The 22,958-nt window shown below is 39.2% G+C and overlaps 2 protein-coding genes across 2 annotated transcripts; both read left to right on the forward strand.

The window, feature by feature from the left end:
- Positions 1-97: 97 nt before the first annotated feature.
- On the forward strand, positions 98-6,765 carry atcaya (ATCAY kinesin light chain interacting caytaxin a). Its single transcript, XM_080832287.1, has 13 exons — positions 98-206; positions 1,270-1,346; positions 3,156-3,214; positions 3,645-3,881; positions 4,037-4,207; positions 4,313-4,415; positions 4,548-4,679; positions 4,897-4,983; positions 5,063-5,161; positions 5,497-5,532; positions 5,681-5,755; positions 5,857-5,918; positions 6,668-6,765. Exons 1-12 carry the CDS (start codon positions 159-161, stop codon positions 5,888-5,890), a joined length of 1,158 nt encoding a protein of 385 aa, XP_080688413.1. The 5' UTR covers positions 98-158; the 3' UTR covers positions 5,891-5,918; positions 6,668-6,765.
- Positions 6,766-8,588: 1,823 nt separating this feature from the next.
- On the forward strand, positions 8,589-22,196 carry mibp (muscle-specific beta 1 integrin binding protein). The gene is made up of 8 exons (XM_080860577.1): positions 8,589-8,779; positions 9,672-9,762; positions 10,134-10,182; positions 10,334-10,508; positions 13,170-13,241; positions 13,399-13,505; positions 21,874-21,959; positions 22,095-22,196. Exons 1-7 carry the CDS (start codon positions 8,754-8,756, stop codon positions 21,957-21,959), a joined length of 606 nt encoding a protein of 201 aa, XP_080716703.1. The 5' UTR covers positions 8,589-8,753; the 3' UTR covers positions 22,095-22,196.
- The last annotated feature ends 762 nt before the right edge of the window (positions 22,197-22,958 follow it).

Here is a 22,958-nt window from a genome sequence, read left to right on the forward strand (position 1 = left end):
TCATTTAAAGTGGGTGACATGCGGAGTTTTGGCTAAATCAATATAATCTGGTAGGCCTTACAAATTAACTTTTTTAATGGAGCATAACAAGTTTTGAAGAATGCTCCGTGATTCGGTAATTCTACATAGGCCTACGTTTTTTCCATTTTTTTTAACATATGATGGAAGGAAAGGGACAAATAAAGGTCAACCTGGAATCTGCTACTGTAAGTACCAGTATCATTATCAGCTGTGCTTATTTATTGTCACTTTATCATGTTCTAAAGCATGTTTTCTTAAATCTTTCTTCAGTTTTTGTCATTAGAGAAATTGGCTCGTATGCATTCCTCTGCGAGTTTCATTTTTCTGATAAGCCTACATGGCTGCACATCTGTTTTTGTGGCATCCAAGAGAGGATATTGAAGCAACCTTAGAGTTCACTGTTAACGTAAACATGAATATTCAGATTATGTTGTAACTTCTCAGATGCTTTTAGGAGAACCCGCCCACATGAGAGTTCTGCCTACAGCAGTCCAGGTGTTTGCTCCCAGATTAACTAAATCAAGCAAGGCAAATCTATTATGTGATATATTTCATACAGAAAACATGTTCTTGCAAACATTAAGTAAATTTATACGAAGCTCACACAGTGTTCAAACATGAAACAAATTAATGTATAATAAGTACATTAATCACATCATGTCAGTCTTTGTGGATGTCTCTCACATCCACTCTCAGACAGTCTTCAGTACTAGGCTATCTCTGCTCTACTCCACTTTGCAGACTGTGCCCACCAGTGAACTGTGTTCACTTTTATTGTAGTTACATATTTTAAAATGACTGTCCTTGAAATCACTAGCTTCCAAATTCTGTTGCCAAAAGTGATGAGACTTAACACAACAAAAAGTATCAAATCAATTTAGGATTAGAGGATTGTGAAGGAAGATTAAAATTTGCTTCTATTTAGGACAACTTCGAGGAAAGTCAGGGGGCTGGTCACATGCACCTCACATGCTTCTCAAGGGATAGTCTTGTGGCCTGAATAAAATATTCAGATATTTTATTGAAAAAGAGACAGCTGAAACCAGTACTTCCAGTCTACAGTACTGAACAGCACATGTTCCTCCACTACATTCGATGTGATTCAGTGATTCCTCAATGTGCACCTCATGCAAGATGTAGAGTATATGTACTCCTCAATTCAAATTAGTGCTCTTATTCTCTGTTATTCCAATGGGTCAAGGTTTGCCTGCCTTTGTAACACAAGCCCCTCTTCTCCCTTCCCTAAAGATGGCCCCTACTGAGGCCACCTCACTGCTGGACAACATGGAAGTGAGAGATGAGTGGCAGGATGAAGACTTTCCCAGGTGGGACCCTTCGTAGATTACTGAATTGTCCCTGTGTTTTAAAGACAGAGTCACACATAAACAATCCTCAGTAAAAATGCTGTTATGTATTTGAAAGGCTATTAGCTTAAAGGTGCAGTGTGTAGTTTTTAGTGGCATCTGCTGGTGAGGTTAGTGAATTGCAACCAGCTGAAAACCCTTCCCAAGCGTGTGCGAGCACCTTGGTAGCCGTTAAATACCATAACAACGCAAAACGTCTCGAGTCAGTGTTTTGTTTTTAGGAACATGGCAATGCAACATGGTGGACTCTATGGAAGAGGACCAGCTCCCTATGTAGATACGAAGGGCTCATTCTAAGCTAACGAAAACACAAGGATTCTTATATGATATGATACATGCTTATTATGACTATATTCCAATAGATGCGACTAAAATCTACACAACAGACTTTTTAATTATTATATTGTATGTATTTTGCATCTCAATAAATAAGCAATAAAAACAAATATCTCAATGAAAAATAATAGATTTATAATAAAACTAATACAGAAGAAGGAAAAGTAACATCAAGTAGCATATTGTAACCTTCACAATGAAATCAAGTCATTTTAAAACACTGATTTGGGATTTAAAGATTCCTAAAATCCTCCCATGGTCACTAAGAAAAGGAATACATCTGACAGAGATGATTCAGTGGCAGTTCTCTCTGTGGTCTTGCAGAGATGAGCAGGTGCAGCTCTCTCCTTAAATGGAAATCAGCCACGTCATGTGACGTGCACGACAGCCAACAACACAGCATCACCAGGAAAATGGAGGCAGGTCAGGAGTAGAGAGGAAAAAGCAGAGAGGCTGTTTTAGCATCTTTAGGCAAGGTTTTCTGAGATGTGGTTCTTAACACACTACAACTGATAGGGACAAGATTATCTTTGAGGGGTATAGTGTGAGAATTAGCAGAGACACAGGACAATCAGTCTTTATCTGATCCATTCCTCCTTCTGTTTTTCTGAAGGTAAGTGCAAACACTTAATTTCCCATATTAGCTTGCCTTGTATTGCCCTCTAGTGTAATCATAGAGTCATATCTCTCTGGATCAATACCATATGCTCTTCGGGCTTATTGTTTCAGGGAATTCTATTCCTTCTATTCAGGGAATAATCAGTCATCTAATAGTTCTGTTTACAGCTCAGTGTGTATCAAATCATGCTTACCAGAAATGCTGACTTCAGATAAGGTGCATTAACTGCCTTTGGCAGCTACATAGGGAGAAAAAGAGTTGATTAAAAACCTGCAATGTCTTACTGTTTCACCAGATTAGCTGCTGCGTCTGCCTAGAACATCCATTTCTTTGTTGTTTTCCTCCAGAAGCGTGCGCTTTGTTTTGTCGACATCTCTGTTCTCCCACCCCCTATGGTATTGTGTCTCTCCTGCCCCCTCTCCCTTTGCCTCCCTGCCCGCACATTGTGTGGGAGGTGAAGGGAGATGACACCCCATGCAAGTTAAGTAGCAGGGAGACAGCTGCTACCAAATACAACCACCCCTTTAAGTGCCACTAGCTGTCCCTCCTTCTCTGTTGAATTCATTAGAATGCGTTATTGGGGGCTTAGCTCCATAGCAGCGTCTCTGTTCCCTCCATGGGGGCTCCATGAAGAGAGAATTGATCAGTGACTATACTGTGTGGGTGATAAATTAAATAAAGTGGCAAGTATGTTTCACGCCTGTCAGGAAATCCTACCCTTGAGTTAAAGGCAAACCTGCTGCACTAAGTACTATTTTGATGCACTGCCCTTTGTAGAATTTTTCTTATGTGAAGATTTTGGTGATTTTGTTTAGACCCCTTCCAGAGGACGGTGAAATGGAGTCTTCCTGTGGCCTTACTGATGACAGAACTTGTGAGTGAAGCCGTCATTACACCTTTTGATCTATCACACATTCCTCAGTCAAGCAAATTTGTTATAGCCAAATATACTTCTCAGTCCGATTTCTTAATCATACTATTAGTAATAGCACACCATTTTCTGTAACCAATCACACACAGCTAGATACGTATACACTCTTCAACAAATCAAACCTTTCCTTCAATGTTACAATCCTCTATCAATCACGTATTTTTTAATTATCTTCCAAAAGAGATGCTGCATACTGTATGTAGATGATGTATCACAACTACAGTATATGATGTACACATTCGTTAGCATCAGTAATACAGAGGCAGACAAGCTCAGAGAGCATCTTTAATCACACTCCTCAACCTGTCAGCCATTTTCTTCTTCCAGTTTACACTACTGAACCATCATGTTTATGTTTTCTTGGCCTTCGTAGCTCCACCAAACTCCCTTCACCTGGGCGGGGCAGGGGGGTCAGGATCCCACCGAAAGCGGCGCACCTTAGTGGCTCCAGACATGAACCTTTCTCTGGACCAGAGTGAGGGATCGCTGCTGTCCGATGACTACCTGGACACGCCCGATGACCTCGATATCAACGTGGATGATATTGAGACACCGGATGAGACAGACTCTCTTGAGTTTGTCCCAAACGGCAATGACCTTGAGTGGGAGGGTTCGTCACTTCGACCTTGAGTTTAACACTCGCATTGATTACACACATGATCCTGCTATACCAGATGCGCTATATGTTTGTGTGTCTAGATGTAAATATTGTATCTCGTGGTTGAAATCACTGGATAAATTACGGCAATATTTTTCCCTGCGCAGACGACACACCTGTTGCAAAAACCTCAGCAGACGGAGCAGGGCCTGAAGTGGAAGATGATGATGGCGCAGGTGGGAATGGACGACTGTGGAGAACAGTGATAATTGGAGAGCAGGAGCACCGCATTGACATGCAAGTCATTCGGCCGTACCTGCGTGTCGTATCTCACGGAGGTAGGCTTAGCCAGACAGCCAACAATTCATTTACATATTTAAAATTACATTTAAAGGTCATGGTATGTGTATTTTTATGTCAGGTTTGTATGTATGATTCTACAGGTTACTATGGCGAAGGGTTAAATGCCATCATTGTGTTTACTGCGTGCTACCTCCCTGACAGTAGCTGTACAGAGTATCACTACATCATGGAAAATCTCTTTCTGTGAGTATGAGAGGTCCACCATGGATTATTTCAGAGAATGTTTTCATCCTCCTCCTGCTTGCCTATCCACCTCACTGAAATCCCTCAACGCACTCCCCCTCTTCTAAACCACACTCACCCACCCACTCTCAGGTATGTGGTGAGCAGTCTAGAAATGCTGGTAGCGGAGGACTATTTGATTATCTACATGAATGGAGGCACACCACGGAGTAAGATGCCAGGCATAGGATGGCTAAAGAAGTGTTATCAAATGATTGACAGAAGGTATGAATCAGTGTGCTAAAGGGCAAGCTGCCTGTTTTCACTGTGTGATGCATGAATGACACAGACCACACACAATGAACAAATATGACTGCATGTAACTGCTCATTTTTTATGTCACATTAAAGTAATCTTTGCACAAACTCATTTTGTCCAAATATTAATGAGGCAGTTCCCTTTAGATAGCAATGCTAACTTTCCCTCACTTTTTTTCAAATAGGCTCAGGAAGAACCTGAAATCTCTCATCATTGCTCACCCTTCCTGGTTCATTCGCACGGTGGTGGCCATTTCCAGACCTTTCATAAGGTAATTATCAGTCTTCATGTTGATGTCATTCACTATGGCATGGCGGTGTGTGTAACGCCCTCTCACTGTGCTTTCACAGCGTGAAGTTCATGAACAAGATTCGCTATGTGCACAGCCTAGAAGAACTGGAGCAGATTGTCCCAATGGAACATGTGCAAATCCCTGAGTGTGTCATTCAGTGAGTATTTTTGCCACCAGGGGAAGACAGATCTGTCACCACCAACGCTCTGATCAAAAATACAGGACTAGAAATCACCGTAGGCATCAGTGGGAGAAAGATTTTTCTAACAACAGAAGCGTTTTTAAACTGAGAGTGTTATGCCATGGCATAAGGATACGGGATATGGATATGGTTGGAAATTATAATCAGCGGCTCAAATCTGTGTGATGTACCGTACTAATTTGGTTTGTGCCATGACATATTATTGTTGTTATCTTGTCATTATATATCATATGTTTTATTATAAAGATACCATAACATTATTCTAATGTTGTTTTAATTATTATTTCAAGGTTTGAAGAAGAAAGGATTAAAGCACGGAAAGAAAGGTAGAGCTATTTTAACTGGGGTATTTAGTTTATCTGATTATGTTTTGGTGTGCTTATAAGTTTAATACTATTTTTTAATAATGACAGTGATACTGTATGCATGAAATTGATTAAATGATAATGCTATAATCAATATTTCTGTTTGAAGATTGGAACAGGAACAAAGGGAACAACAGGCACAGCAACAGCAAAAGCCAGACCAGGCTATATCACACTCAGAAAGGTCAGAAAAAGTAAGACATAACCTTATTTATTTGTCATGTTTTAGAATGTAAAAAATCACATTCATATTCAAACAATTGAAGTGTTTATTATGTTTTACAGGCCTAAAGCTATATTGCAGGACCAAGGATTGTGAGGGTGGTAAGAGCTCAAACAACCATTAGGTAACAACACCATACTTGAAATGTATAGATCACAAAGTCAGAGGGAGTAGCCTATACTTTATACATCGTCGAGTTCCTGATGAAACCTGCTATCCGCCATTTTGGCCAAAATTAGATTAAACATCAGAGTGGACCGAAATTGGACGGGCATATCCTGATAAAACCTACTATGTCAATCTTAATTTAATCTTCTGAAATATGCTGTGATGAAACTGCTATATCCCACTTGGGTCAAAGTTGTAACCAACATTTAACCAAAGTTGTTGCAATGAAACCTGTTATGTTATGTTAAAGAGTTGTAAAAAGTGATCTGATTGGGTCATACTGATGTTATGATGAGATCTGGCATTTTACAAACCCTTTAAAACCTGCTATCCACAAAATATATGTATATATACAGAATAAAAGCCTGCTATCTCCCCTAACTCTGTCCCAAAATGCAACATTTTGATAAAAGTTGCATTTGTTGATTAAATCCAGCACACATCTCTAAAATGAAATAAACTATTGATGGTACAAGTCAAATTTATCCATTGCCTCAAATCAGTTTTTTGTCTTTCCTGAAAAATGGTGTAAATGCACATAGCAGGTTTCATCAGGAAGCCGACGACAAACACCAACAGGATAGAGTTTCATACCAGTTTAGACATTGAATTATATTTGTTTTCAATTACAGTTTTGTGGTTTCTTATGGAGATGTATCCTTTGTTTTGAAGTATAAAACAGGCATCGTTTTCTTTTCCATTTAGATTTTTTCAAAATGCTATCCCACACCATCATACATCCGAGTTCTACCACAGGACGTGCCTCTGTTCTGCCAGCATTCATCTGAAGATCCATGTGTGCCAGATTGGAGTGTTGCTTCTAGCAGTTATTCTCCAAGCTTTCATTTGCCTTGTCATTAGTGAAATGTTATTTTTATATATTTTCTTAAAGTGTAAATTGATGCCAAGTTTCTTCTTTTGTTATTTTCATTTGTATTTCATTATCATATGCATGTTGATCTCATTGCTGTTTGTCATTTGAAGGCACATGCATTGATAAACCTGAACAAATTGTTTATTTTTCTTGTGTTTATTGAATTGAATTAGTAGGGACCTTACTTTATATATGCATTGTTAAATATGTATTATTGAATGTATGGATTAATTTTCACATCTTAAGTGCATCTTAAATTAGTCATTTTATTACCTGCTTGTTTCCATTTGCATCATAGTAACTTTGGCATGGATTTTGATGTTCTTACCTATCCTTAAGTCACGTTTTTCAAATGTATTCCAAATGTAACAAAATAAAGCTAATGCCACCAGCTGCGGAATACAACCGTAAACAAGCAATGTTAAAAAGCACTGTCTGACAAAGAAAAATTAAACAGCAATGCCCAATCTTCTGGAAACAAGGCCCCTCTTGGACTTCAGACTTAGAAGATGCTGGCGCCTCTATAGAAGCTGGAAAATACTGAAATCTTAATTTGAAGTACAAGTATTGTAAACAGGAAAGATATACTTTAGTTTTGAATTTGTGATATGGTACAAAAAATAAATACTACCCAGTAATTACTTACTGCTTCTCGCATACTGAATATGACCATTTTAAGACTCCTCTTTTAATGTTATATTGATGCCAGTGACAACAGAATTTATATACATGGAATATAGAATATCTGTATAAAGTAATAAGTATTTGGGAACACAACAGATCCTCACAACAGGTTGTGTGGTTATGGAAACACGTTGTTATATGAGTCAATTAAAGCTATTCGCTATCTCTTACATCAGTGAAGGTATTTGCAAAGTTAACTGCTCACACATTTAAGCTAAGCTCACTGGTCAAATGTCCTCTGGCCAGGAATGGCACGCAGGTGTATGTTTCATAGATATTGTTCTCATTACTGTTGATGATTTATATGACATTTGGGACAGTGTCTGGAATTCATCCCATCCACTGACCCTCTCTATTTCCATTATATATTGATAAAATGTAATAATAGTTGAAACTTTGGTAGTTTGACGTGATCTTCAAATGAATTGTGCGGAGGACAGATTTCCCACTAGATGCCCAGGCTATACACGTTGTAGTGTTGTGGTCTGGGACGGACCACCATTGTGAGAATTTTCACAGCACGACATTGCAAACTATATTGTTGAAAGGCACCAGTTAGAATGCAAGCTTTTATCAGTGTCAGCTCTGCTGTTGTAAGTGTTTGCAAGGTTGGTGCATGCATTTAAACTACTGTAGTTAGCTTGCTAGTTTTAGACTAAAAAAACTCAAATATCATCTGATAGCCTATCTAGTGATTGTGCCCATCATTCACAAAGCAAAAAAACAAATGCAAATCTTATTCAATTTTGATTTAGAGACCTGTGTACATTTCAACTAGTCACGTCAAAAGGACACATAAACACAATGTGCCTCCTTAAAGGTCTCATTGACTGCTCCATTCGTGTTCAGTACACACTCAGCAGTTACTATTTCTAAAGACACAGGACAGGACAGGTGGCAGTAGATAATGTAAACCCTAGGGGCCTCTGAGCGCTGATTGGTTCTTGACACTGTTTCGTTAAGCATGATAGGCAGCTCAAAAAGAGCCGCGCCCTCAACCTAGACCACGAGGGGTAAATATTCAAGTGATTTGTTTGAGGTCTAGTATTGAGCTCGTGGTCTCTTGAAGGCATCAATGAACTGCTTCGTGGGAAGTTATAATGTTACAGAAACTTTTACCCAGTGTTTGAGAGAAAGGTAGCGTTTGCTTGTCGTGAGGATTTTGGTCAGAATCTTTGGAAAGTTTTCTTACTTCTTTTAATAACCGTTATAATCGGTAGAACCGAATTCAGGATGAAGTACATCATAGGAATTGGCGGGTAAGTTGGAATTTTATTTGAATCTTCAACTGTAAGATATGCTAGCCAGCTATTTAAGTAGTCAATGTATAATGTACAACGACCGCTAGAAACATTGTTAAATAGATATTTACACGTAAGTTAAAGTTATAGCCTGGAAATGTTCCTAAAAATCTAAACTGGTCATTTGTTAACTAAAGTTACTTTAAAAACAGGCATTACAGGAGCTATAATGCACATATTTGAGAATTATGTTGTATGTTAGTACGTAATATCCACCTGCATCAAATTGGTAGCTTTGAAAGTTTAAGCGGGAGATTTAAAATAATGCGCGGTATCATGTAGAAAGTGGAGGGACAACCACTTTTTAAACTTCTGCTAGTTAGCCAGACACAGGATGAGTTGTTTCCGGTGTCATTAACTCCAATGTCTGTATATACTTTGCCCTAAAGTTGTTGCTAATTATGTTGCACAATGGCATTCTTCGTTAAGGTCATGAGATACAGTATCAATAACTATGATGAATCGTTGTTCCTGAATGCTGTCCAATGTTTACGATATGACAACCACGTTAGTTTGGACAAAGGCTAACTGGTTTTGCTTTGCTATACCGTTAACGTTAACCAACTTTTACCCTTATAGACATGCTGATTTTGAAAGTAACTATAAAAGCCATTAATGTAAGTTATATTATTACCTTTCCGTTGTGGCAAAGTTATAACAACGACGACACTAGCTAACGTTAGATGACATACGACTTAACCTTACCATGCTTGAAGCTAACCTTAGTCCCGCCACTTTTCAGTGATTGTATTGCCAGGCAGGCTAATGTGAATTACAGGAAGCCATTTGTCCTCTTCACATTTTAATACCGTTGTAATTGGTGCACGTTTCTGTTCGATTTTATTGGCAGTGTGACAAATGGTGGCAAAACCACACTGACGAACAGCCTGGTCAAACTTTTACCTAATTGCTGTGTGATCCATCAAGATGATTTCTTCAAGGTAAGTGCTGTTTCAGTTTGCTCTACCAAGGTTATGTAGCAGTGAATGAAGGACATGAGTTCAGGGACACATTCCAGCATTCTTGGTCTTATATTGGTGCTTTCCATTAATCTTTCAATTAAGGCCATTGCTACAGTTTGCATATTTATTTCAGCATGATGTTAAACAGATGTAGGAAATATAAACTTTCACCACATCCACCCCCATTCACTCTCATTTTGTGAAAGACAAGATTTTCCAGTCAAGTCTGCTTTGCATGCTTCTGTGTGGCTAGAGTATGTGTTAGCATTAGTTCAGAATGTGATCAGGCCGTCTGGTGTGCTGGTCAACCTGAGGTTGCAGCAGTGTTTTACTGGTCACTGTTATTTCAGCCACCGGATCAAATAGACGTTGGAGAGGACGGCTTTAGGCAATGGGATGGTAAGATCGTGTTTAACTGTAGGAAACCCAGCAATACGTCTATTCCTTGTTGTATTCCAACCAGATACTATTGTAGTAACTTCACACAATGGAATTTTGTCTGCACTCGGTACCATCACACTATTTATGCCTTCCACATTTCCATGTGTAGTTATTACAGCTTTGGATATGGAGGCCATGGTCAACACTATAAAAGGCTGGATTGAGAATCCGGTCAAGTTTGCGCGTTCCCACGGTGTGAGGCTGTCGCCTACGGCAGATGTGGAACATCAAGAGAGGCAGACCCACATACTGATTGTGGAGGGCTTCCTGCTCTACAACTACAAGTGAGTCTTGCAGCAGTTTTGCATCATCTGACATGAGGTCTAGATAATTAGATTTCTGTCCACTTGCACATCTCGTTTAGAAATGCTAAGACTACTTGCGAAAATTATTTTCCTGGCAGGGATCAACAAAGTACATTCCATCCTATCTTATCTGTAATTACTTGGCACTACCCCTTTAGTAGAGGTTACTAGCCTTAATGCCTACCATTAATGAATGACCATGTGTGACTAGAATACCAAGAATTTAGTGGCAAAAAATTTGATGGGCTTTCTTATTGGAAAAAGGCCAAAATGAGCGTTTGGAAGAGATAAGGTTTAGGGCACAGAGTGTACAGTCCTGGTTTGAGGCCAACATCACGTGAGTTGTAGGCAGAAGGGAACTTACTGCTCAGTGCACAGCACAGCACTGTAGAGCCGTAGATAAGTGAGGTGGCTGCTGATTGGACATGGCTGATGAGCAGAACTTCCTACGAAGTGCGATATCTTCACACTTCCAGTCCAGGCCCCCTAATCAGTGTTGGGCAAGTTACTTCAAAACTGGAATGCATTATTTATTACTTGTTACTGTCATTTTAAACTAATTCGTTACATTACAATATTACTGTTTTTAAAATGTAAGGCATTACACTATTATTGTATTACTTGTAAGTTACTCGCACCAAAATCACTGGAAGTATGGATTTGGCAATCTTACTGTAGTGAAGCTCAAGACGCTCAATTAGTGAATCACACATCCAGTGGAAGGTGATGTGGTATCTGATTGTACTGTATTGTAATGTCTAAAAATATGACAGGATACAAAATTAGCATTTCTATGCCTTTATTATTTCCAACTTCACAGCATTAAGCATAGTTTATGCGTCATAAAAATAGTTTGCAACTGGATTAGTGTATGGGCTGTACACCTATGGTGGGGAGGCAGTAGGCCTACACATAGCACCTGGGCATCCAAGTCCTTTGTGAAGGTTTTTCGGCTTTGAAGTACATGCTGAAAATATAAGAAAATAGCCAGATTTCAAATTCAAGAGTCTAAGATATAAACACTACATATTAGCTAAGGGGCCTTACAATGTACAACCCAAATGAAACCAACTATTTTTGTAAGGTATGGCTGTGCTGAACATGAAGATTGAAATATTAGCCTAATGTGTGTCAAAATATTTTTTTCTATGGGACAGGTAGCCCAGGCTAGTGCACCCCAATGTTCATGTTCAGTTCAGCACGCCCTTACAAAAATGCTCCACATTATATTTCAAATGTATAAAACGCATACATGTATAGGCCCTAGGCTAGGTCTAAAAAATTAAATAAAAATCCATATGGGACAGAAACAGGCAGTGCATCACACATTTTCAATATTAACCTTCAAATTCAAGTTCATCTTATGGTTTATTGTATTAAACATACTTCTTGTAGACTACGTTTCATCTTAATACATTGACGTGGTTCACAATGACGTTATGCACATCTGTTCTGATCTAGAACTATGTAGGTTAAACCAGATACATAGAAGGATTCTAGAAAGATAGAAAGATTCTAGGGCTCTGGGCTAAACTAGTAGGTAGTAGTGGTATTTGTAGGTAAAGTGCACTTTAACAGAAAGACGCTTTATCCTACATGTACACTGTATGGTAAAAGATTTAAGTTAGTAACGTTACCAAGTATTTTCAGCTAACAAGCTAACGGGTTATTCAGTGAAGAGGTGGGCTTTTAGGCGTATTTTTGATATGAAACAAAATCCCTGTGTTCAGTTAGATATGTAGCAGAACTAGAGACTGTCAATACATTTTTTTGCTTTGATTAGAGTCTTAAGTCAAACGATACAGCCACAGTGGCGGGTGAAGTAACATCACATAGCCTAGCCTAGGAGGGAGAACCTTGGTGCTAAATTAGGCTAACGTTAATTCTCTGAACTTGTCTGATCATGTTGATGGATGGCCACATATTTAATCGTTTGTGATTCATTTTTTAAGCTATATTCTGAGAATGGAAAAGTACATTTTCATTCATGTCTGTTAGAACCAATGCATTTGTGGCTCCTAACCACATTTAATTTAATTGTGACATGGCTTCAGAAGGAAAGTTACCTTAGCCCAATAAGAAAAAAAACATGTTGACGCAATGGTAGTGTGGGTATCATATCTGCAAGGATACCATATCTGAACGTTTTAGCCTTACCTTGCCATCATTGCTGCTAGTGGCCACATCTTGCTGCCAATTTTTGGGAAAGCTGGCGATTCCACCGTTGAAAGCGGCATCGATTAGCCTAAAGGAAAAGGAAGTGAAACATTTTGCGCCAACGTTTCACCTCTGCTGATCTCGCGGTGATTTTGGCGAATTTGGATGAAGGAAAATAAAACACTTCATTCCAGGTTAAAAATGTATTGTAACGCGCGTTACTGACATTTGTACCGAGGTAAATATTACCAATTTTGTTTCTGTAATGCCTTACATTACTGCGTTACCGCAAAAAGCAATGCATTACAGTAATTTGTTACTTTTGTAACGCGTTACTCCAAACACTGCCCCTAATATAAAATGAGATACTGATGTTAACGTTATGTAATCTTCACTGGGTTTGTATGTTGTGTGGTTGTGGTACACTTTATTCATAGCACACAGATCTTCACACTGAGCGTGTTTCTTCTGTTTTGTTTCAAGGCCATTGGTTGATGTCTTCGACAAAAGTTACTTCATCAGCATTCCATATGAAGAATGCAAGAGGAGAAGGAGGTTTGTTAATGTACAGTTGTACATCTTTACAGCTTTACATGTTTATTATAGATTTGCAGAGAGCCCGATGATGAAGATACATATTTTCATCTGCACTTTACATATCTTCATGCATCTCCAAAAGAGCTAAATGTAAAATATGATGATTGTTTTGTAGTACAAGACAATATACTGTCCCCGACCCCCCTGGCTTGTTTGATGGCCATGTGTGGCCCATGTACCTGAAGCACCGGACGGCGATGGAGCACAGCTGCTTGAACATCGGTGAGTGACATTGTTCAGTATAAACAGACAAATTCACAGGAGGGTTATTAGAAACAGAAAAGTAATCAAATAATGTACCTGAAGAAAAGGTACAATAAAGCAAAACTAATAATGATTGCTGAAAATGTATATATATATAATTGGTATCACTTCAAGACAGTGAACATTGTATACATTTAAGGCGGTGGGTGTCGCTCCAAAACTTCTGTGTACAGTGTGGAACTATAGGTGACAACCTTAAGATGGCGATATAGCGTATATACTCACTAACTCCTCGGAGTAATAGTAGTTATTGTCAAGTAAAGAAATCAGATGTCAGGGAGGAAACATGTGTTTTGTATGGGACCATTTAAAACGTAATAGTGTAAGCTGAACAAGCGAATGCACGGTGAACTCAGGTAACGGCATCTGTGGCGTAGAAATCAAAGGGAGAAAATCTCCCAAAATCTTCAAGTTCCCCTTCAAAGTTACCATCAAGCAATACATATTGTCTATGGGAAAGGATGTAGTGAGACATCATGAGTGACAAACGTAACATTTTTAACAACCTGTATGTTAACAACCTGTATGGGCAGTATCTATTATTGCATACGGCCATGCCTTGACATTTCATCGGGGTATATGGTTTATGCAGGGGTTTTTCTAGAAAAAAATTCACAAGGGGGAAAACATCAATGGCGAGGGAGCGCAGCGACCGAGCGGGGGGGATGGTGTGGAAGGGGGGGTTCCACTTCCATGGTGCGGAGCTTTTGAAAATTTGAGGTAGAAATGGATCATTCTGAGGCAATGTAATGTATATAGAAAAAAATCAACAAAAACAAATCACTGAACTGATTAATTTGGTTCGGGAGAAGAGATACAAGAGATACAAGCCCGCCTACACTGTAAATTGATTGGTTGACTTACCGATTCAGGCCAATCAGGATGCTCCTGAGGCACACATGCACACTGCCTCATGCACAGTCTCTAAATCCCTCTCTGTTGTGCGCTCGCTACACAGATGCTAACGCGGTTAGGAGCACGTCTGTCTCCTGTGCGCGGTCTTGCTCGCTCTACATTCCGGGAGATTTTAAGTAATTTGCGGGCATCAGGGAGTCGTTATCAATATCCGGGAGACTTGGGATGTCTGCAATGTAATGTATATGTAAGGTAGTGAATGTGCCACGCAACTAGGCAGCACGGCAGCTGTTTTTTGTAAATGTTAATTTGTTTCCGCTGGTGTGTTTTGTACCTCGGGGTGACCCGTAAGTTTTCATGAGTTCTGAGGTCAGAGATGCGATGAATGGGACTTGAATGTGTGTGCCAGATGAACGAGATAGCTGTAGGGCCAATAGTTTTCCGCGTCAAAAAAAAGCAAATTCCGTGTCACGTTTTTGGTAATTCCGTGATTCCGCGTCAAAAAAATAAAAATAGCCGTATAATGCCTTTCTGCACGTTAACTGTATGAAAAACTCTGTTGATAGTGATGTTGCCTAGCAACGCTGTTTGCGTGCGTGCAGCACCCACAGTTAAGATACTGTCGAGTTCAGTTTGTCGCTAAGTAGTTGACCATACTGTGCCTTATACATTTCCAATGCTTAAATCATCATTGTTCGACCTGTATGTGAGGCATTATGTGCATACTTAATGAAAGTAAGGGTTTTCATGAAGTTGCTTCTGTAATAGATCGTGTATTAACCAAATTTTGGGCTACCTGCTCGTGCTATTAGTAGTGATTAGCATGATGCTAAGCGGAGATTTAGCTATGTTCTGTTCTTATGTTGATACGCTGTAATAAAGATGGGTTCAATCCTGTTAAGATTTCGACTGGATGAGATATGAATGACATCCATGTTGCCTAGTGTAATGTCCACTATTATATGTATCTAGTAATATTAGTTGTGTAATTGTTATTGTGTAGCAATAAGTCATGGTAATGTAATTCAGTGCAGTGCTAATTAGTCCCCATAAATTAGACTGCTTGGTAACTCAGTGAATAATACGTGCCCTTCTTAGATTGTTGTTTGCCAGCCATCAACACAACAGAAGACTTAACATTTTTAGTTTTCAATGCGATTGGGAAGATGAGCAAATGAACGTGACTACCCTTGAAAAGGGGGGCGTGGCCGGAGTTCAGCGCAGACGTGACATTTTCTGACTGCTTTTGTTCTTTAATTAATGTTTGTTCATTGTTGCGATCGTTGTTGTGTTTATTTGAAAGACATTCAGTCTTACAGGGTAAAATACAGGGGGTTTTGGGCGATTTTGATGCACAAAATTATGTTTCCGTTTGAAAAGTTGCAATTCCGTTTTCAGTGGTCCATTCCGTTTCAGATGGTCCATTCCGCGTATTCCGTCCGTTTTCCGTTTTCGCGGAAAACTATTGGCCCTATAGCTGCTTTGCTGAATATAATAAATCTCGCCACCAAATTACGAAACCTCCTCCTCGTCTCCCGTGTCGAATACTTTGGACGCCCAACCACCCACCAACAAAGATACAAATACACTAATACAACACAACGCAGCGTTTCAGCGGGCCGTTGAATAAGTGGAGAGAGAGGGTTACATATATAAATATATATATATCTACGTATTTCACAACCAACATGGCTGCGTCGAAGTCGAGGGGAGTCGGAACAAGAACAAGCATGGGAGTTGCGTGAAATAGGACATTTGTACCCCTTCTTACCACTTTTTGCCATGTTTTTCGTATTTGTGGAATTATTTCGCTGTTAACTACGATCAGGCATGCTATTTTCCTGGCATCAATTTTATGTATCTAAGGAAGAATCGATCGCTGAGGGAAGGCTTTATGCTGGGGGAAAAGCTCAAATCCGAATTTCGACAAGGAGGCGCTGGTCTGAAACAAGGAGGCGCAGCGCCCCTCTTTCCCGGTTTAGATTAACCCCTGGTTTATGTATTTGAGTACAAAAAAAACCTAAGGTAAAAGCTGAGCTGCTGGTGATGGGAGTCATTGTAGCATTTATAACATTGAATAGATATTATGTGCATGTGGCAGACTGGCTGTGGAATAAAATCATATGGCTTATAACCTGCTTTTGTAATTGGAAGAAATCATCTGGGGATAAAGATATATGTGGCAGTGTGTTCTAGGGCTGTGCAATTCATTTAATTTTGATCACGATTTCAATTTTTGGGTCAAACGATATTCAAACTCATATAATCGAGTTGAAACGATTAATTTCCGCAATTCAGTCCTCCAAAAGCATTCATCGTGGCAAGAGGGAGTTCAACCTTAAACTGGCATGTGGCATCAGGAAGTTATATGCCACTGGCCGGAGGCGGGACTTGCCAGTGAGCCGCCAATCAGCAGCATCAACCGTTGACAGATGTTCATGACAGCACAGGCTCTAGCCAATCAGATCACAATTATGGTCACGTCTCAAAAGCAAAGTCAAAAACAAGTTTGGCCGGCCAAACTCCGTAGATGGTCGCATTTGTACCTAAAGGTTGTTTGTTTTTTGCTTATTTTTTATAAAGTTACCAAGAAATAGACACTGTACAATGTCAAAACCCCATTATTGTAACTCAAAAATATGTCTGAGAGGATTTGCAAGGTGTCTGAGCTGTCTATCATTCACTTTGAATGGGGATCCGTCAACCTTGACATATAGTGTGTACACAACAAATACAATTTTTAAGGGAAATTTCAAAGTTCTCAGTAAATAAATGCATCATGTTTTCAAACTCAAAATTAATCGTTTGAATAATCGTGATTTCAATATTGACCAAAATAATCTTGATTGTGATTATTCCCATAATCGAGCAGCCCTAGTGTGTTCATGATTCCATATGAAAGAATTTGCTGTTCTCGGGCGACTCGTCGGATGCCCCTGATTGGTTCAAGCCACTAGCCACGGTCACCGCGACACAACACGAGCATGCTGGTAACGGGTCGGTCTTCTTCTCATACAAGAAGTACAGACATTTTATATTGTAAAATTAATATATGTGTGTAGGGGAGGAGATGGGTGTGTCTGGAGGTCAAAAGGGGATGTCTAGCTTAGAATAAACCTTTTGCCAGGTAGGGCCATATGGATGCTCATGCCTGCTTCAGCTATCTTGTCGTGGCTGTAGACAAAAGCCAACAATCAGTCTAAAAGCTCTGGCTCCAAGACACACAAAAGCCAGGAACCATGTCTGATCAGGGTTTTTCCTGGGTCAAAATGGCTCTTCGGTGCACCCCAAAAAAAATTGCGCGCTGCGCACGCACAGTCTGTCTTATCTATCACCGTATTAGCAGACATCAAAGTCTTTTTTTTTCCCCTTTTCTAACATTTCATAAATAATGGAGGATATGCTTGAGGTTATCATTTTGCTTCCACTTTAAATCAAAATCGACAATAGGCTAATACATTGACAATAGTCCAAGCCCCATGGTGCTATCATGTATGGTTCAAAGATTATCAAGGTTTACCTCATATACAGCCGTGGAAAAAATTAAGAGACCACTTCAAAATTATCAGTTTCTCTGGTTTTACTATTTATTGGTATGTGTTAAAGTAAAATGTACATTTTTGTTTTATTCTATAACCTACTGGCAACATTCCTACCACATTTCAAATAAAAATATTGTCATTTAGATCATTTATTTGCAGAAAAATGACAATTGGTCAAAATAGCAAAAAAGATGCAGTGTCTTCAGATCTCGAATAATGCAAAGAAAACAAGCTCATATTCATTTTTAAACTACACAATACTAATGCTTTAACTTAGGAAGAGTTCAGAAATCAATATTTGGTGGAATAACCTTGATTTAAAATCACAACTTTCATGTGTCTTGGCATGCTCTCCACCAGTCTTTCACATTGCCGTTGGGTGACTTTATGCTACTCCTGGCGCAAGAATTCAAGCAGCTCGGCTTCTTTTCATGGCTTGTGACCATCCATCTTCCTCTTGATCACATTTCAGAGTTTTTTTTATGGGATTCCGGTCTCGAAATTGGGCTGGCCATGACAGGGTCCTGATCTGGTGATACTCCATCCACACCTTTACTGGCCTGGCTGTGTGGCATGGAGCATTGCCCTGCTGGAAAAAACACTTCTCAGAGTTGGGGAATTATTTATGGTCTTTTACAAACCTCAGCCAGGCAAAGTACAACGTTATCAGGAAGAAAAACTTGCTTCCTTTTGCTCTGACAATGTTCCCCAACTCTGAGAAGTGTTTTTTCCAGCAGGGCAATGCTCCATGCCACACAGCCAGGCCAGTAAAGGTGTGGATGGAGTATCACCAGATCAGGACCCTGTCATGGCCAGCCCAATTTCGTGACCTGAATCCCATAAAAAAAACTCTGAAATGTGATCAAGAGGAAGATGGATGGTCACAAGCCATGAAAAGAAGCCGAGCTGCTTGAATTCTTGCGCCAGGAGTAGCATAAAGTCACCCAACGGCAATGTGAAAGATTGGTGGAGAGCATGCCAAGACACATGAAAGTTGTGATTTTAAATCAAGGTTATTCCACCAAATATTGATTTCTGAACTCTTCCTAAGTTAAAGCATTAGTATTGTGTAGTTTAAAAATGAATATGAGCTTGTTTTCTTTGCATTATTCGAGATCTGAAGACACTGCATCTTTTTTGCTATTTTGACCAATTGTCATTTTTCTGCAAATAAATTATCTAAATGACAATATTTTTATTTAAAATTTGGTAGGAATGTTGCCAGTAGGTTATAGAATAAAACAAAAATGTACATTTTACTTTAACACATACCAATAAATAGTAAAACCAGAGAAACTGATAATTTTGAAGTGGTCTCTTAATTTTTTCCGCGGCTGTATATATCCAAACTACTGAAATCTATATCAATAGAATCTAGGACTAACCAGTGGTCAGAAATGGAGCGCCATAAATATTGAAACCGCCGACTGATGAAGTCAGGTTGCATACGCAGGTTGAGTAATTAAGTGATTGGCAGCTGGCCGCTCTGTCCATTCGCGCACCTCACAGTTGCGTATAGATCAGACTTATCAACTCGATTACTATTGATGAAAACAGAACGAGGGCTTGGCTGTAGCCTACTTGAAACATAGGCTACTATTCAGAACATATTCGCTGACATGCATTGCATACGTGATGATATGCTTACAAATCTGCTTAAAACAACTAGTGAAGGTGTTTTAGAATAATATTTATGCCATACAATAAGTGACGTTATGTTAACACCACTTATTAATGTTATAGTAAACACTATTAACACCCAAGCTATTAAAAAGGTGACAAACAGTTATAAACCTTGATAGATAGAAAAATCTTTAATCAATCAATTTTAAATATTTCAGTAGCGGTGGGTGTCTAGATTACGACAAGTAACTTGTTTGGATTTCAACTGAAACATGTTTTCGGTTTTATCCCGTTGTGTAGTAGACCAACACGCAAAATGAGCTGATACACGAGGTATTGTGTATCAAGATCCAATCGTGATTTAGGCCTACCTGTGGTACATGTCAAGAGATTAGCCAAACATTACCGATATGACCAAGTATGATCTCTATCAAAATCCGTAATCTCTCGTGAACATCTTCTCACTCGGTCGTCAGCTGTCGTCCCTGTGATAAGCGGGTAAACCTCAATTTAAAGAGGGATAGAGGTATCGGTGTCGGTTGAAAACTGTATGACCCTCACAAGTTCTCGTTGCGAAATCGAATTCGCTCAGTTCGTTCCATGACAGTTTGTACACACAGAAATAAATGGCTGTCTAGTACACTTAATAACGTTCTACAACTGTAATGTTTTGCACACATACAATTTAAATACCCCTTTTGGGCTGGAGCGTATATTGTTTAAAATCCGTTATCCTGATTGACACCGAAATCTATATTAAGTAACGTGTACCAGCGCGTAGGTGTTTATAGGTCGTGGGTGCTAATAGGATGTCTATGGTGCTAATAGGTCGGACAACATTTTTAACTAACATCTTCTCTAAACTGGCAACTTGGAGAAGCCTCTGTTCAATGATTGGCTGAGGGGGTGGGAGGCGGGATCTGCTGCTGCTGTCTTGAATTCAACGTGAGGGCTCAAAACACCGTTAAACTGAATTGGATGACAGTTTTTTTTTTTTTTAAATCGCAGACTCTTTTTTTTTTTTTATTTAGGCGCATGGGAAAACGGCTTAAGGCGGCTGCTTGCTACAGCGTTGGGGGTTAACGGTTGCGCAAAATTTACTCGGTGCAGTTCATGCTCCCAAAGGTTGCGCGTGTTGTCATGAGCCTGCCATTTGCCTGGCAGATAGAAAGCTGGTTCCCTAACAGAAAGTCTGAAGCTTGAAGTGCTTTTCAAACCTTTGCTTGGGTAGCACTGTTAAACTGAGCAGACATGCAGACTACATTTGAGTAATCTCATCACGTAACATTCGTTTTCTAAAAACAATCACATAGTATTGCATGTTTAACTGTGGTAGAAAATACGTTAGCTTAATGCTAACGTATATGGAAAATCCTATAGACACCGCGCTAGGTATTAGCATCAAGTAATTCACGTTAATGTTTTTGTATGAGCCTGACATTTGCTCTGCAGATAGATAACAGGTTCCCTAACAGAAAGTCTGAAGCTTGAAGTTCTTTTCAAACCTTTACTTGGGAAGCACTGTAAAACTGAGTAGACATGCAGAATATTTTAGTAACCTTCGTTGATAGAATGCAGGCTGCGAGGCTCGCGTAAGGGCTTACGTAAAAAATGACGCAAGTCTAGAAAAAGGGGCCGACGCACGCAAGACGTAAGAAGTCGCGCAAGGGGCTTGCGCGGCCTCTTGCGCTTACGCTTACGTAAGGAAGCATGAATCAGCCTTTAGGCGCGCGCCGAAATTTTCTCTATGCAGGAAAAACCCTGCTGATGGCTCCTCAACATACAAAAGGTCAGGCGCCAAGCCTGATGGCTGTGGCCTTGTGCTATGCAAACTAACTTGTGGGGGTTGTTGAGATGTAGTTATATTGTGTCTGATGTATGAGCAGAAATGCCTGCGTTAGCAGTCATGCACTGTAAACTGCAGAATTGTCCTGAACGGCGTCACCATTGTGGACGTTGAGTGATGGGGAAACTCAGAGACAACTCCATTCCCGTTCAAGAGTTAAAAGATCGCCCCTAGTTTACTTCAACACCATTCCATCTCCTTGTATTTACAGAACACACAACATAATCACCCCCTTATCTGACAATTTTTGCCCTCAACTAAAATTCAAACAGACAACAATAACCTGAAAAGAAATTGAAAGTCCATGACATGAACTAAAATGAAACGAGTGAAACTGAACTGGAATTTGGAGTGAATACAAACACATTTTTAAATGGAATACTACAGAGAGTTTTAATATTTCATCTTTATTTTTCTTCATCTCGGTGAGTTTATTCATTAATTGTGTCTCTTATTTCAGAATATCTCGATGGCTTGAAATCTAAAGATGAAATCTTCAACCTGGTGTTTGAAGGCATTCAGAATACATTGTTAAATTGTTTATAGGTAAGTGTAAATTGGTGTGGGACATCAACTGGCTTGTGTGACTGAATTTAAATAGAATCCAGATTTTTTTTTTTTCCCATGTTGTACAATTTCACATTTTTGTTTTGAGTAACAGTGATATGTTTTCTCTTTCAGTAAGAACTCCACAACACTGCCATGTATAGAACTGTAAATAGTATTCCGTCTGAAGAGTCTGATTCTTGTGGATGTTTTTTTTTTTTTTTCCTTCTTCTTGCCTACAGTTTTGTATATAGTAATGCATTTTAATTTATCACTTTTTTTTGAGGAACTCTGTTAGTTTTGTTTTTCTGGAACTTTACTAATTGCATTTATTACTTGATTATGTAATGTTTTGTAAGATTTGTTTGTAGTGGTTTATTTGTGCACTCATGCCGGTTACAGCCTGCCTATTTTCAAAGACCTTGCCCAAATAAATGAGTGTCACAATTTTGTGAATGCTCTCTACATTAAACCACGAATGGAACTGGTAACTGAAAAAAATAACTATATGTGTGGTTCAGGTGTGGTGGTGTCGCCCTGGTGTGTAAGTAAGAACCCATATGGAGTCAGTCACAGTAATGAACAGGATTCAAACTCTGGGTCCGCCAACATGGCTAATAAAGATGCAATGATCGAAAGGAAATAAATTACACATTGGTTTGTATAAATACCACAAGCTTAATGTTTACAAATATAACCAAACAATGTAATACTATAAAGCAGTGGTCTTCAACGTTTTTCAGGCCAGGGACCCCCAAACTGATGGCGAGATGAGCAGGGACCCCCTACTATATCAATTGCCTAAAATTTTGTTTATAATATACTGGGCCTAGTGCCAAATAAACATAGCTACCCTGTTATTGTGTATTCAATACTAAGCTATTCAAATAATACAAAGGTTAATATATTCATTAACATTTGTATGTTTTAACATTGAATTTAACGTAACATTTTTGAACAACGAATTTAACTTAACATTTTTTAACATTGAATTTAATT

Source organism: Sprattus sprattus (assembly GCF_963457725.1).
Source record: "Sprattus sprattus genome assembly, chromosome: 2".
Lineage (NCBI taxonomy): Eukaryota > Metazoa > Chordata > Actinopteri > Clupeiformes > Clupeidae > Sprattus > Sprattus sprattus.

Coding starts and splice junctions, on each gene's coding strand:
- atcaya (XM_080832287.1), top strand. CDS start 159: ATGATGGAAGGAAAGGGACAAATAAAGGTCAACCTGGAATCTGCTACT. Junction 207..1,269: donor TCAACCTGGAATCTGCTACT/GTAAGTACCAGT, acceptor CCTTCCCTAAAG/ATGGCCCCTACTGAGGCCAC. Junction 3,215..3,644: donor CCTTACTGATGACAGAACTT/GTGAGTGAAGCC, acceptor TGGCCTTCGTAG/CTCCACCAAACTCCCTTCAC.
- mibp (XM_080860577.1), top strand. CDS start 8,754: ATGAAGTACATCATAGGAATTGGCGG. Junction 8,780..9,671: donor TACATCATAGGAATTGGCGG/GTAAGTTGGAAT, acceptor TTTTATTGGCAG/TGTGACAAATGGTGGCAAAA. Junction 10,509..13,169: donor TTCCTGCTCTACAACTACAA/GTGAGTCTTGCA, acceptor TTTTGTTTCAAG/GCCATTGGTTGATGTCTTCG.